The 15,412-nt window shown below is 44.0% G+C and overlaps 1 protein-coding gene across 2 annotated transcripts; it reads left to right on the forward strand.

The window, feature by feature from the left end:
* The first annotated feature begins 2,807 nt into the window (after positions 1 to 2,807).
* IDNK (IDNK gluconokinase) lies at positions 2,808 to 10,537 on the forward strand. 2 transcript variants are annotated; one of them, XM_090274211.1, is made up of 5 exons: positions 2,808 to 2,935; positions 4,876 to 4,906; positions 5,244 to 5,330; positions 9,024 to 9,067; positions 9,834 to 10,537. In XM_090274211.1, exons 1-5 carry the CDS (start codon positions 2,886 to 2,888, stop codon positions 10,177 to 10,179), a joined length of 558 nt encoding a protein of 185 aa, XP_090130337.1. In that variant the 5' UTR covers positions 2,808 to 2,885; the 3' UTR covers positions 10,180 to 10,537. The 2 variants fall into 2 exon arrangements, with proteins under 2 accessions (XP_090130337.1, XP_090130338.1); XM_090274212.1 differs by having other exon boundaries at positions 2,910 to 2,935; positions 5,248 to 5,330.
* Positions 10,538 to 15,412: the final 4,875 nt, after the last annotated feature.

Genomic DNA, 15,412 nt, shown 5'->3' on the forward strand with positions numbered 1-15,412 from the left:
TGGCCCTTGAGTCACAGCAGGTGGCACTCTCTGGAAGCCCTCTTGACCCCACCCCCAAAAAAGTAAAATTTAGTTATTAGGGCCACCTCTGAGTTCTGCTGTCCTAGAAGCACAGAAGGATTATCTCACTGACCAGCTATTTTCAACAGTTATCATCTCATGGCATACATGAACTGTTTACTAAAATTCTGCAACACAACAAAAAATACAATTTTTGCCGACCTGACAAAAAAAAACAGGTATAATTTTGATTCATTCACACTGGACAGCTATTGTTGTGTTGGTTGCTGTCATTTTTTTAATTTGACAGTTTAAGGGAAAAGAGGTCCCTGCCCTTGACTAAATAGTCAGGTAGTGCATGTTTTAAAAAGTTCTGGTGGCACACTAGTTGAAAATTGCTGTCACTGGCAATTAATTGAGAGCAGAAAAGTACTGGATGTCTTTCCTTTGTCCCATCAGATACACTCTCTGCCCTTCTCTTCCCTGCTATGTCCAGGAGATTGGCATGTATGGGCCAACTCAACAGACTGCCCAGGTCTCTGCCTTGCAGTTGGGTTTGGCCACTGGGGTTTGGCTGCTGGCAGATCAGAGGGCAAAAGAGGGAGAGATAGTCACCTATTCTTCTGATTCCCACCCCATTGAGTCAGCAAAGGGTGTTTGCCTCTCTTCCTAAGACATCTCTATCCACTCTGGCTAAGTAGGAAAAACAAAGTCAGTGCAGGGGTAATTGACATATTTATTAGATAAATGCTTTATGTCAGCTTTATCATTTCAAGGATGCCAAGTAATATAAACTTGGGTAACAAAGGAGATTGAGCAAAATGTTGTGGGAAGTGCTTGTAGTCAAACATTTTATCTATCTATTTATTTATAATCATCCTTGATCACTGAAGTAGGATACTCATCTCTGTGTCTTCTGTATGATCCAAGCATAGCATTTATGATGTCTTGAATGATACCACACAATCTTAGGATGGCCCACTGCCCATCAGTAAATATTGACTGCCCTGTTTTCTCGAGATTTCTGTGAAATGCATCCCAGGGCTTTGTTTCAGGTATTCCACCTGGGACAGGACAACCTGGCCGGTAATTCTTCATAGTGGCACTTATCTCTGTTGCACGGTATAAGGCAGCTGATGTAAGTTTTGGGAAGGAAGATAGGGCTACCTAGGCAGCCCCTGAATGTAGCCTTGGCATATAGAAGTCACTTGGGTCCAGCTTCTTGCTCCAAGTGTCTCCAAGCCTCGTGAAATTTTGGTATCTCATCTGTAACTCCAGGTATTAAAATAAGAGCTGAGTCAACTTCCTTGAGAAACGTGTTGATGGCCAAAAGGGAAGTCATCTGTGCTACCATGTAAACCTGGACCATAAACAGTTGGGCTATACCACCAACCTTTGTGGACAAAATATTAATTAGCATACGATGGGACCAGTTGTTAAGTGGCTATATTTGCTACATATGATGATGTACCTAATGGGGAGTAATTTGTATGCATGATGCTCAGGACAGCTGTTGACTTGAATGCATTAAACAGGTTTCCTGTGGCTCTTCGGTGTGAATTGTCTCTGGAGTCTTGATACAAAGCCACTAGTATGTGCATGGTGGCGTGGCAGAGTCCAAGGCAATGAGATGCATCATCAGGTATGGCTGCAATCCTACATGAACTAGATTCATACCCTGTGGACAACCATGATACAACCGAGCCATCCTTTCTCTTGGGATGGTTTTCAATTCTAAAAAACTGACGAAATGCAGGCACCACACTATATAATATGGTTGTACACAGAGTGAGTCAAGAGTGTTTTTGTCAAATGTCATTATACAGGATGAGGACAGCAGGAATATGCCCCTCAGGAATAGGTGGTGCAACATGTTCAACTCGTAGACCAATGACAGGGAGACTTCCCCCAAAAGCTTCTGGTCCAGCATCCTGATTCATCACTGTACAACTGAGGGTATTAAGTGTTCGTGTAAGCAGGTTAGATTCTATATCAAATATTTTAAATGCCACATAATTAACACATTGTTTTAAAGCAAATGGACCCTTCAAAGAGGTGTTCCTTCTCCTTAATTTACCAGAGAACAGGAGTGGATGAAATAGCACAGGCCTACAGCCATGATATGTACTACTATGCTCTCATCTATCTTTGACACCAAAAGATGTCCGCCTCATATTATTGTAACAAATTGCCAGGTTACAAAACACTATGTACAGCAAGATCCCAATGTCATATCCGTCTACCTGTATGGGAGGGGGGATCATTTGAGGAATGGATACTTATTGCCACTGGTGTGGGAAAAGTGTGTATTATCTGCTTATTCTTTTAAAAATAACATTTAACACTTTTTAATTTATTGACTTTTTTAGACGGAGAGAAGAGGGGACAGGGAGAAAGGGAGACACCAATTTGTTGTTCCACCCATCCCTGCGTTCACCAGTTGTTTCCAATGAGGATCCAACCCACAAACTTTGGCTTATTGGGATGACGCTCCAACTGAACTACCCAGTCAGGGATGCCTGCAATAACATTTTAAATAAATCAAATATATTTCCATTTGGTGGTGGACGAGCAGCAGAGTCTGGCCGTCGAGGGCGAAGCCCCAGCAGCCAAAAGGGACCCAGGGTGGAGGACAGCAGGTGGCAGGTGGAGGGGCTGCGGGCCGGCTTCCCGCTCCCCACCCCCACCCCCGCAGGCGTCGCTTGCCCGCCGACGCAGACCGGGGTTTAGCCAGGGACGCGGCGGGGCAGGAGGACAGGGTGCGGCAACGGAACGGGGCGCGGCAGCAGAGGTGACGTGTCCTGACCGCGTGCTGCTCCTCCCTCCGAGCCCGGGAAGGCAGGGCACACGGGTCCCCGGAAGCGGCTGGGAGCCGCACTGAGGCCATGGCGGCGTCCGCAGCGCTGCTGATCATGGGCGTGAGCGGCTCGGGAAAGTAGGTCCGGGAGGGCAGGGGGCAAGAGGGACGCCCGGGAAGAAGCGGTACGGTGCGGGACAGCGCAGGCCAAACCCGTCTCGGCTCCGTGCCCGCGACGACCGGGAGGCCCTGGGAACAGCCCCTCCGCCTTGCAGTAGACTGAGGCTCGGGGCAGCTGCTGCCTTTCCCCACCCTTCAACCTGCTCCCCCCGGGGCCCCCGGCGCGGCACTACATCCGAGACCCGGCGTCTCCCTGCATGTGCAGAGAGGCTCTAGCGAAAGCCGTTTGTTTGTAAAAGAGGGGCCCGCTGGGGTACCTGGCGTGGCGCGGAGGTCACAAGTGCCCGTGTTCGGGGGTGAGGAGGTCAGGTGGGCTTTGAACAAGGTGGAGGGTGCAAAGCCCGAAGCGCGGGGGCAAACCTGGTGCCAGGCTCCTGCAGACCTTTGTCAGGCCAGGCAGAGCGGCAGCTCCCTCCTGCGACGCCCTGGGCTTTCTGGGAATGTATATATTAACCTTGTTTCCCCTTCTCTGATCAGCGTTTATCAGCTAAAGCTGGAAGAAGCCAGTGTTGTGAGGGAAGAGGAACACTGGCTGCCACAAAGCCTCTGCCCAGGCCCGTCTGGCCAAGTTGGGGCTGGCTGGGGGCGCTCGCCTTGGCTTCTTGATTAGACCAAAATCGAACTGTGCCCTTTATCAGGAAAGACAGCCACTGCAGCCTTTGGTGAGAGGAGGCAAAAGACAGAAGTTAACTTAACTTTCAAAGGCCCACAGTATTCTCAATCAGGGACTGCCTGTGTGGTCAAGACTCTTGCTCCAGGAGGGCAGAGCTAGCTTTCCAAAATTATTGTGGCATTTTTAGCCTCAAATCTTGAGAAATTAATTTGGTGAATCTTAACTGAAATGAAAATAAAACATGTTGGCTGAGACTTCCTGTGTATGAGTTGAAGAAGCTGAGGATGTTAAGACTGGCGTGATGTAATAGGAGCTCTGGGTCTTTGTTCTGCTGCTGCTTGTGTGAGTTTTGGGAGCACCCTGTTCCGCCTTGGATCAGATGAGGGGGTTCTGAACCAGATGATTTATGTGGTTATAATTATGGTTATGAGAGTCATGCACTCAGTAAATACTTATTCAACTTGGCCCTTACTCCATGCCACTGACTTGACACAGTGACCAGGACAGAGAAAATCCCTGCCCTCAGTTTACATTCCAGTATGGGCAACAGGCAGTAAGTGAATAAACATGTCTGGTGTGCCAGGTGGTGGTAGGTGCACTAGAGAAAAATACAGGAGCATAGGTGGAACAAAGTGCCAGGCAGAATGGTCAAGGAAGGCTCCTCAAAGGAAGTGGTATTTGACCAAGACCTACAAGAAGTGAGTGAATAAGCCACAATGATAGCTGGAGCAAGGGCACTGTAGGCAGAGGGGATGGCAAGGGCAAAGACCCCGAGGCTTGGTTCCTTCTTGGACCAGGAAGGACACCATTGTGGCTGAATGGTGGGAGATGAGGTCAGAGGAACAATGCAAATGAAGAGCAGTGGTCATACGCTGGGAGGCATTTTGAAGGAAAAGCCAAAAACGTGTTGACAGGCCGGATGTAGGGTAGGAAAGAGGGAGGGAGAAGTTGAGGAAAGTTTCAAGATCTAATTGATCCAGTTTTTCAGTATTTTTCTCAAAAAATAAACATCTATAAAACAGGGTCAAAAAAACTTCAGTTTAATGAAATCTTATATATTGCTTTTTGGGGAAAACAATTACTGGTAACTGGGTAATTATGTCACTTAAATTCCTGGAGGAAACTAAAGTCAGGCTCTAGATTCCAGGGTCAAGAGCATCACTCTCGCTCCTTCAATATCAGTTATTGGTGTTTTAATACCAGCGGGGGCAGCCACCCTTGGATGGAAAGAGGCGCCGCGCAGGTTAGTGTAGAGCAGTCACTTGAACATATGTTCTTTCCACAGATCGACCGTGGGCGCCCTGCTGGCATCCGAGGTAACCTGTTCTAATGACCCCCACGTACAAGTACCATTGTGTTGTCTCATTCCTCTCCCTTTGCCCACCCTTTCTTCTGGCCTGTAGTGGCTTGTAAAACTCGCCACAGCACCTCCCAGGGCTTGTGAAAACCACTGGAGCAATTTTGTCTCTTTGGTGATTACAACCAGTGATGAATGAAAAAAGGAGCTGCAGCAGCCTGTGAGCAGGGATCTTGAAGTGGCATTCCAGACCTTCCTTCTGCACCTGCGGGTTGTCCTTGGGCTGCTGCTGGTGAACAAGTAGCAGGGTGGGCCGCACTGCCTGCCACATACATCCTTTCACTTTGTTCTTAAAGCTAGGATGGAAATTCTATGATGCAGATGACTATCACCCAGAAGAAAATCGAATAAAGATGGGAAAAGGGATTCCGCTGAACGACCAGGTAATCTTCGCTGTTTCCAACACATATATTCCAGCTGAGTGACGCAGATTGGTATCTTTGCGATGTTTGGGATAGTTGAGCTCCTGAGTCATGATGTAACTCATGGACAGTGCTCCACAAGCCAGGCACACAGTGGGGCCTCAGCGAATGTTAGCTTTGGCCCTGACCTTCTCTAACCTCAGCATCGGAAGCAATGCACCCACTCTCTGCTCCGGCTCAGGCAGGGTCTGCCAGAACACTTCGCTGAAGAATTTTAATGTGCAGAATGTAGCCCCTGAAAGAATCTCAGACATGGAGAAGTTCATCTTCCCTTCCCAGGTCCTATCAGCCTGCACTATCACCAGACTTTAGCATCTACCCCAAGCCAGTGATCTTTGGAAATTCAAATCTGGCCCTTTGGAAGTTTTCCAGCAATCTCAGGGTCGATACCAAACACCCAAATGCCTAATCGTGCATGGTTAGGCCAGAATGACCTTGACCCACTCCACTCTCTTTAGCTGATGTGCACCCCTTCTCTATCTCCCTTGGTGCCACCATGGCCCCTTTCAGCTCCTCCAGCCATGCTCCTTCCCAAGGCCTTTGAAATCTGCTGTCCACTGCCTGGAATGTGCTTCCTTCACCTGGCCACCAAGTTAACCCTGCTCATCCTTCACATCTCAGCTCCTGTGCCACATCTTCTCCTCCCTGACCCATTTAAGTAAAACCTCGTAATAAACTCTCCTGGTGACACACCCCTTACTTCTCATGTCCCAGCTACAACTTAGCATTTGATGGTGTGAGAATTTGATTACTATCTATATATGCAACTAGATTTTACCTCCAAAAGGTCAGGGATTGTGGCCCTTTCTATTAACCACTGTACATCCCCAGGGCCTGACACACAGTGTCAGAGAATATCTGTGGCAGATTTGTGAGTAAACGAATGAATGAGAGAAGGAATGAATGAATAATAGCCCTTTATTCGTATATCCACTATCACAAGACCATTTCCTAGAGGTCTCTCTCAAGCCAGATTTATAAACTATGGATTCATTGGCTTAACCAGCTGTAGCCCAGGAGATACTGTGATGCAGGCAAGGTCAAGATCTGGGTCCAAAGGGCAGGGGCCCCAGCCAGGCCCACATACCAAGTATGTCCAAAGGACAGGACCAAATGGAACTGGCCAAAGTCCAGCACTGTTGTTTTTACTTTGTGAACTTGGCTCACACTCAGTTGTGCCCCAATATCTCACTCTTTCCTCTGTCCTGCCTTGAAGGACTTCAGTCACTAAACCATTAAGTAGGTCTAATTCTAGAGCATTCTAAGGGTGCTCTTCTCTGTTTCGGGGAGTGAAGCTTGAGTTTGAAATGATTCAAGCCTTGAAACATCAGAATTAAGTTTGCAACGTTTGACTCTAGAAGATAGGAGTGAACCATAAAAGATAATTTAAACATAATACTGATATTATACTAGAGATAAAAAACAATGTAGGTAACCAAGCTCTACCACTAAGCCTGTGTGACCTTTGGCAAATGGGTTAGTCTCTCAGTAGATCATTCATTGTGCCCACTACTTTTAAGTACTGGGTTAGGTCATCCTTGCATGTAGGAACTATCATAAATGAGACAGCCTTGAACATCAGCTCCAGCAGCATATTATCATAAATCACTAAAACGGTCAGAAGCTATAAAAGTAAAAGTGAAAAATAAAAATCAACATTCTTAAGTAATGTGTAAATTAAAAATGGGAATACAAAATATTTTGAAATGTACAACAAAAGTGCTATCAACCAAAACTTGTGGGATGCAATTGAAACATCACATAGGAAGAAACTTACAGCCTCTACACTTTTGGAAAAACAAGAGTGGAAAATAATGAGCTAAGTGTTCAAGTAGGAAAAAAATAAATAAACTAAAAGGAAGAATGTGATAAAAAGTAGAAAATAGAAATGAATGCTGAAATTAATGGAACATAAAACTAGGTGATAAGCAAAACTAACTGTTTAACAAATAGACAAATCCCTGGTGACACTGGCAAGAGGGGGAAAAAGCATAATTAAGATTAGGAATGAAAAGAGGGTCATGAACAATTTTATGTCAATAAACTTGAAAACAAATAAAATGGACAATTTCATTGAAAAATATAAATGACTATGAGAAAATGGGTTTGGATAGCAGTGATCTGATGGCAGAGACAGTGCTCAGGGACACACAAGTCTGCTTTCACCCAGCAGTGAAACCATGACCTTGCTGACGCTGCATTTGGCTGGAGATCAGAATACCCAGAGATCTGTATATGTGCAGTCTCTTCCTGTTCTCTCAAATGTTGCAGGTACCAAAACTGAATAATGGAAGACCTGAATATAACAATGCTTATTCAAGACATTGAATCTATAATTGGAGATCTCCCCTCAAAAGAGGCCCCAGGCCCAGATGACAGACATTTCTCACAGTTCTAGAGGCTGGAAGTCAAGATCTAAAACAAGGTGTTGGCATCATCATATTCTTGGTGAGAGCCCTCTTCCTGGATTGCAGATGGCTGCCTTCTCACTGTTTTCTCTCCTGAGCAAGGCAGGAGAGAGTGAGCACTGGCTCCTTGGTTTCTTTTTAGAAGGGCACTAATCCCTGCATGAGGGCACCACCCTCATGACCTCATCTAAGACTAATTACCTCCAAACACCATCACTTGAGGGTTAGGGCTTCAACATATTAATTTTGGGGGAGACAAACATTCACTCCATAAAAATAATATATGGTACACAATATACAAAAATAGAATAAGAGGGGAAGCTACTCATTTTGTGAGGCTAATAGTATAACCTAAATATCAAAATTTAATATGGACTGCACAAGAAAAAAATGCAGGTCAGTCTCCTTATATAAATGTAGAAATCTTAAGTAATATGATACTAATCAAATACGTAAAAGCAAGGATTTTTTCTAATGCATCGTTTTTCTGGAACGTGCATCAAAATAATAAAGGATGGGAGCACAGGTGGGGATATAGTTGGGATATAATATAAAACAAGATTGAGTTGAAAATTGTTAAAGCCATGTTATGAGTACATAGAAGTTTGTTCTATGCTATTTTGTCTGCTTTTGTATGTTTGAAATTTTCAATAATAAAAAGGTTTTTAAAATAAATGCATTATGGCCAATCAGTATTTACTCCAGGAAGGAAAACATGTCTCAGGAGGATGTCTTTGTGAAACACTGTAGGGTTTGCAATGTAAACGTCCTCTGTCTTATCTTTCGAAAAATATAAATTCCTCACAACACTTTTATCTGACTGGAGTTTTAGTTCAGGGGGATTTAAAGAATAAGGACCAAAGGGTAGCTGTCCTTGGGGTTCCTGTGAATACCTCCCTGCATCTCAGACCAGAGGCACCTATAGAATCCTGCAATACAACAAAAGGAGATTTGTAAGCATATTAAAACCAGGTAAAATATACACACAACAGGGAGCTTAGATGAGGGAGATATATACCGGTATTTCAGGGTAATTTTTATTATTGTGAAAAGAACCCTCGATGCCTGAATCAGGAAAATGTTTCTGTGCTTAACTGCCCATGACTTGACTCTCAGCCTTGTGTATAGTCTACTTCTCAAACTACTAAGAGCTCTCTGGAGTTAACACTAATGGAAAAAATTAACTATATTTCTGTACAAACAAACAATACCTGGAAAAGTCACTTTGTGTTTGCTTTAATTTCAGGACAGGATTCCATGGCTTTGCAACTTGCATGAAATTTTACTAAGGTAAGAGCATCAGGCCTTAGCATAAGCCAATGAGTAAAGAAGACCCCTCAGAAAGTATAGGAAAAAATATATACTCTTGAAATCACAGCTGACTGATGATAAAGAATCCCAGAAATGGAATGTTTTTCTATCAAATAACCAACCATGATTTTAATCAGCCACAGACATACTCTTATGGTCTAGTTGGGTTCTGGAGACAAAACTAGACAGTCCCACAACTACTACGTGGGAATCTTAGCCATTTGGCTTCTAGGAGCCTGTCTCTTCATTTGAAAAAGGGTTTTAAATAGCTCCTAGTCACAGATTATTGTGAAGAATTAACAAGATGAAGCATGAGTAGTACTTAGAACAGTATCAATATGTAAGTGCTCGAAAAATTTAACATGCTACACCTGAGCCGACCCTCATCCACAGGAGCCAAGTCAACACTCACAGAGCACTTCTGGTATACCCAGCACCTTGATAACCCTTTTCCTTCCCATAGTACTATGGGCAGGTCCTCTGAGCAGCCCCACTTAACAGATGATGAGCTGATGGTCAGGGAAATATATACCTTGCCCAAGATGGTTCAGTTCACTAGTAGATGTTCTTTACCTCAAGGCCAGGACTGCCTGAATCTTGGCCACCGTTCTGTACCACCTTCCACTTGCAGGAAAGTAGTACTCGACTCAACCTAGAACTGACATCAAGTATTTTAAATGTCTTCATTCTTTAGCACTTCTTCCTCCTCCCCTGCTCTTTGTTTTTTGTTTGTTTGTTTTAACAGAGATGTAACTTCAGGACAACATGTGGTTTTAGCCTGTTCAGCTCTGAAGAAAGCATACAGAGACATCCTAATACAAGGAAAAGATGGTTTACTTGTGAAGTATGATGAGCCAGGGAACGAGGGAAAGCTGGCTGAGGTGAAGCTCCTTGTGGTCTATCTGAGTGGGACATTTGAGGTCATCTCTGGACGTTTACTCAAAAGAAAAGGGCATTTTATGCCCCCTGAGTTATTGCAGTCCCAGTTTGATACTCTGGAGCCCCCATCAGCTCCAGAAAATTTCATCCAAATCAGCGTGGACAAAAATCTTTCAGAGATAATTGCTATAATTATGAAAGCTCTAAAATGAAATGTAAGTCGTTTCAGAGCAGCAGTCGAGAATGAACTGGCCATAAATTTCTATCCTATTCCAGACCATGTTCCTGCATCCCTGTTGGTACTAAATTCTAATGCAGGTGAACAAACCATGATGTGTTGAGAAACGGTTGTTTGGGTGTCATTTTAGTAATTTGTGATGCTCTTGTCATCCTGCTCTGGCACATTAGAGGAGAGGGTACTTTGAAAGTAAAGCTTCAACTGAAATTGAAATTCATGTGACCCAATCAAGTGGTCAGAGGATAATATATAATCAATGCTGAGATCATTACCTTATTTAGAACATTCCTGATCATGCTGTATTCTGACAAATAAATGAATCTTGGCTATCATTGCGATCCCTTGGAAATTGGTCTTAGGAGCAGAAATGTGTCTAAAATCAACCACTCACCAGTAAGTCATTTCACATCACATACTTCCTAATCCTATGTCCTTGGGTCACTTCAAGATAAGTACATTAAAAGCCCATGTACTTCAGATATAAAAAACTGCAAAGACAGAACTTGAGGGAATGAAGTGTAGGACTCGCTGACCCAGTCCTGCCCGTCTCCATTTTACAGACACCTCTGTGAGACCAGGCTGGTGTCAGCCCACTTGCCCTCCTACTGTAAACACCATCAGTGATTAAGACACCTAGTGTGGAAGAAACACTAGAGCTGCTACAGCCAAGACACGAAATGAAACCTTCCAATGGGCAGCCACGTGCCAGTGGCAGCACCTGAGGTTGGAGATGCTGCTGTGCTGGGGGCACGCAGCTTGCTGGGCACCAGCTGAGGAAGCTGCAAACTGGCCAGCACGGGCTGAGTGTGAGCCCTTCCCCCCACAGGGCTCCAGGAAGAAGTTTTCTTATCCCTCTGTTCTAACCAGGGCCATGGGAGGTAGCCACTCTATGGGGCTACTGGCTAGCTCTGGCCAGTAAGTGAGTTTCGGAACCAATTAACTTTCTTTCACACAGCCATGCAGTTTTTGTCCCAAGAACTACAAGTAGAACACCTGCATAGGGTGCCGAGTATTGGAAGGGCCCTCTGGATGGATGGACCTTGCCTAAGAAAATGGGGAGCCCTGGATTTTCTTCTCTGGCAGAGTATGTGGGGCACCTCCTGCCTGGCTTCAGTTTACATCAACCCTCATACTTAGGGTCCAGTAGATACACTCCAGCTGGATGAGTCACCCCCAAGCCATAGAGGAAGGGCTCAGTCAGTCCACTGTCCTCAGTGACTCCATACTGGGTACTGTGACAGGCACTCTGGAGGGTTTGAGGGCCTGTAACACAAAGCCTGGCTCTCAGGTGGCTTAACTCTGCAGTGGGGAGATAGGGCATCTCATGTCCTCCAGTACAGGCTGGAGTTCTCAGTGAAGACACTTCTTCCCTCCCCAAAAAAACCTTAAAAAAGAACTGGTTTTCAAATATCCTGCTGGACATTCATGTAGGACCAAATGAAGAAACCTGCTTATAACTGTAAGAGCACAGAATCTAACTCTATTTTATACATAAATAGAAATACTTTTTGCAGTTTTAATATTCACTGAAATTCCCAAGAATGTAATGACAGCACAATTTTATTTTTAACTTTAACAAAAGTTGTTTATCATTTCAGAAAAATCACACTAATTTGTCATGACTACAACACATCAACACCCACCTGCATTTGTAATTCTTCATTCATGGTGATCCACCGATGGGCACAAACACTCAACTACTCAATCACGATGTTTGTCTAGTGTAGCCATTACATATTGAAGCCCATTTGTTTATTACATATTACTTTCTCTTTTTTGTCCTTTAGAGTTAATGCATCATATGTATTATTTGCTTAGGTAAGCTTTATTAAATGGGACATTAAAAAATATTAATAGTTGTTTTAAAAAGACATTGAGTCTGGTGGGGTTGAGTACTATTACTGCTCTGTTCTGAAGCGTGGCCGCAGGGAGGCCAAGGTGTGAGTAAGTACTGCCCTCTGGTGGCCCAGGGGGGTACAGCAAGCACAAGCTGCTCTCCCAGTCCTCAGAACCCCTCCAAGAAGCCAAGGGTCAAGGCCCTGGGTCAAGGGCAGTGAAATGTTGCTCCCCACCCAGCCCTGACCACACCACTGCCCAGCCTCTATGAACTGGGAAGGGGAAGGTGGGAACTGTTTGAAATGACTCAAAATAGATGCCAATGAAAGATTTCCTCAACCCTGCCAATACCACCCGCCACCCCTTCTGGCAATAATTTCCACATTGCCCCCCTCCACTGTTCAAGTTAAACATTTCCCGCTCCTATAAAACGGGGACACCACTTGTCCCATAGATTGTGATAACTGATATACCACATGCAACGTGCTAAAACTAAAGCCTGACACACAAACTACCCAACAAACATTAAATCTTGCTGTACTTGTAGTACCCCCTGGAGTCTGAGGAAGTGTGGCCATAGGCCAAAAACTCCTACTCCTGTTATTCTGACTGTGGGGGAGCTTATAAACGCCTTCTAAGTTTGTCTTAAGTCTTCCTTCTTAATCACTGCCAGGGTCTCCTCCCACCCCTCCCCAACCTCTGACCAGGTCAAATCAGATGTTACAGCAGTGTTATTCACAATACCCAAACGATGTAGGTTTCCATCAGCAGAGTAATGAATAAAATGCAGTACATCCATACAATGGCATATCATTCAGCCTCAAAAGAAAACGAAGTACTGACACATGCTACAACGTGGATGAACCATGAAAACAGGCTAAGTGAAGGAAGCCACACACAAAAGGCCACATACCATGCAATTCCATCTATATGAAATATCCAGAATATGTAAACCCATAGTCAGAAAGCAGACTAGTGGTTGCCAGGAACTGAGTAAGAAGGTCATGATGAGTAACTGCTTAAGGGCTACAGGGTTTCCTTTCTGGGTGGTGAAAAAGTTCTGGACGATTACATGGTCGCACAACATTGTGAATGCACTTTAAAATGGTTTCAATAGTGAGTTCTGTTACATCTATATTAGCATAATTTTTAGCAAAAAAGGAGCTCGCTAACTTTATTACCATATGCTAGAACAGCAGCCTAGAATTCATGCTACCTTTTGGAGACTTTCCCAAATAAAAGGGGCTCAGTCAAGTGCACCTAGTTCCTTCTACAATACTCAACAAAGTAGTTAAGTCACTACTGCCTCAGAAAGAAAAAAAAAAAAAAAGTGACCATTGGAGAAGAAAAATGTGCTCCTTCAACATTTTTCCCCTTCTGGGATCTCAGTGTGTAGTAGATTAAAATCATAAATTCACAAATTTTTTGCAATTCTACCTATCAAGCAGCGGGGCCTATGACCCCCAACTCCGGGCAAGGTAAAACTGCTTGACCATTACAATATGGGAGAAATGATACTGGGCCAGTTTTGGGCCCAGACCTTAAAAAACTGACAACTTTCATTTTTCTTGAAACCCACCTAACCAAGTAGCCCTGTGGAAAGGCTCACATGGAGAGAAACTGAGACCCCAACTGCACTCCCAGATGAAAGCGTGTGGCAATTACTCAGCCAGGCAAATAAGCCCTTTTCAAATTCCCCAAACCCAGTAGAGTTGCTCCAGTGGTATTCACACCCAGCCCAGCCAAAATGCTCATTTGGTAATAAATGACTGGTTTTGTTCTAAGTCCGCAAGCTGTAGGGGTTTGTTATAAAGCACTAGGTAACCACAACACACGGGAAAGTCCCTTTGCTTTCTGGGAAGTATAAGGAGTGGAAAATGTGCCTGAACAGTTTTTTGGTTGGGGTTCGTTTTTGTTTGTTTTTTTAAATCTAGCCCGAATACACAGCAGCTACTTTTCCTATCCCATTAAAGAATTAGGTCCACCATGAGTTTTGGTCTTCTGCGGGAAATTATACTGGGAGCTCCTCTATGCACCTAGCTATGTTCTAAGCATTGACTGGTTGAGGCAGACTGGGTTGTGGATCTGGAAGAGGTTACCTAATAATTAGGGAGGTTGAAATACAGATGTTAACATGTACGAACTGAAATTACTCTCTGAGGATGTGCCTCACCACACTGTCCCGGCTCTGGAAGAACCCTCAAGCTTATTATGTTTAATCTCACTGAAGCGAACATGTTGGGAGGGGGGTGCTGTCTCTACTGCTGAAAAGGGTTGAACACCAAAAGTAGTTTAGATGGGCTGGGAAGGTACCACTCGTACTGACAAGGCAGCTCTACGCTGAGAAAAAGAAACCTTTTTCCCTCACACTTTACTTCATGTAAACAGGTGCTTGTTTATTCATTTGTTAAACCTATTCTGGGGATAAAAAACTAGTGATAACTGCTTTATTTCTCTGTATTTTTTGCTAGAAAACAATTACAGTACTTAATACTCTTCTAAAATCAAGTCTCCCCCCCCCCCCCCCAACACACACACAGGTTCATTGCCATTACTATACAAAATGCTATATAGAAGGTAGGGCAAAAGCAGGTTTACCGTTATTTGTATGGAATACAATAATTAATTAATAATACAATAAACTTTCATATACTCACAACTGTAAACCTAATTGAATTTTAAAGGAAGAATGTTGATAAACACATTTGGTGAAGGCTGAGCGCTGGTTTACTCTAACTTGCTCTTCAGGGAGATGAGAGGAAGCTAACAAAAGAGATCAACAGGCTGGTAGTAAGGTGAAACCCAAGAGAGGTCTTGAAAGCAAGTGAAGAGAGCTTTTCTCAAGAATAAAGATGGTAAGTGAACTGTATTAAATGCAGTTACTTCAGATCCTTCTCATGGATCGGATATTAAACTATGGAAGGACCGTCATTGAAGACAGAGGTTTATAGTGATGAGGGTACAATTCTGGTGAGAATGAACCAAGGAGACAACTAGCAGACAGTCTGTCTTTATCCCACTGCATATCCTTGCCTCCTGTGTCAAACCTTTACCATATAAACAAGGATTTATAGGACACAAAGAATGGGGTGTTAAGTTCTCCACAACACACATCTAAACCAGTCCTTTGCTCCCATCTCTGCTTCCACAGTCCCTAAACCACTTTCTCCCTTGCACAGTCATACCGAACTCCTTGTGTTCTAAACATCCTCAAGCAGGACACTCACACTACAGAGCCTGTTCGTTAGCTGTTACCTCTTCCCTGGAAAACTAGTCACACTCCCAGATAGATATTCTTCAGGTCTCTATTTAAATGTCACCTTCTCATTGAGGCCTTCTCTGATTGCTCTACAGAAAATAAGAACACCTTC

Source organism: Furipterus horrens, unplaced genomic scaffold (genome assembly GCF_987537825.1).
Source record: "Furipterus horrens unplaced genomic scaffold, mFurHor1.1.pri manual_scaffold_4, whole genome shotgun sequence".
NCBI lineage: Eukaryota > Metazoa > Chordata > Mammalia > Chiroptera > Furipteridae > Furipterus > Furipterus horrens.

What these genes read in the sequence shown, in the direction of transcription:
- IDNK (XM_090274211.1), top strand. Translation starts at nt 2,886, where the DNA reads ATGGCGGCGTCCGCAGCGCTGCTGATCATGGGCGTGAGCGGCTCGGGA. An exon ending in GCGCCCTGCTGGCATCCGAG is followed by an intron (nt 4,907 to 5,243) that starts GTAACCTGTTCT and finishes TTGTTCTTAAAG; the next exon opens with CTAGGATGGAAATTCTATGA. An exon ending in TTGCATGAAATTTTACTAAG is followed by an intron (nt 9,068 to 9,833) that starts GTAAGAGCATCA and finishes TTGTTTTAACAG; the next exon opens with AGATGTAACTTCAGGACAAC.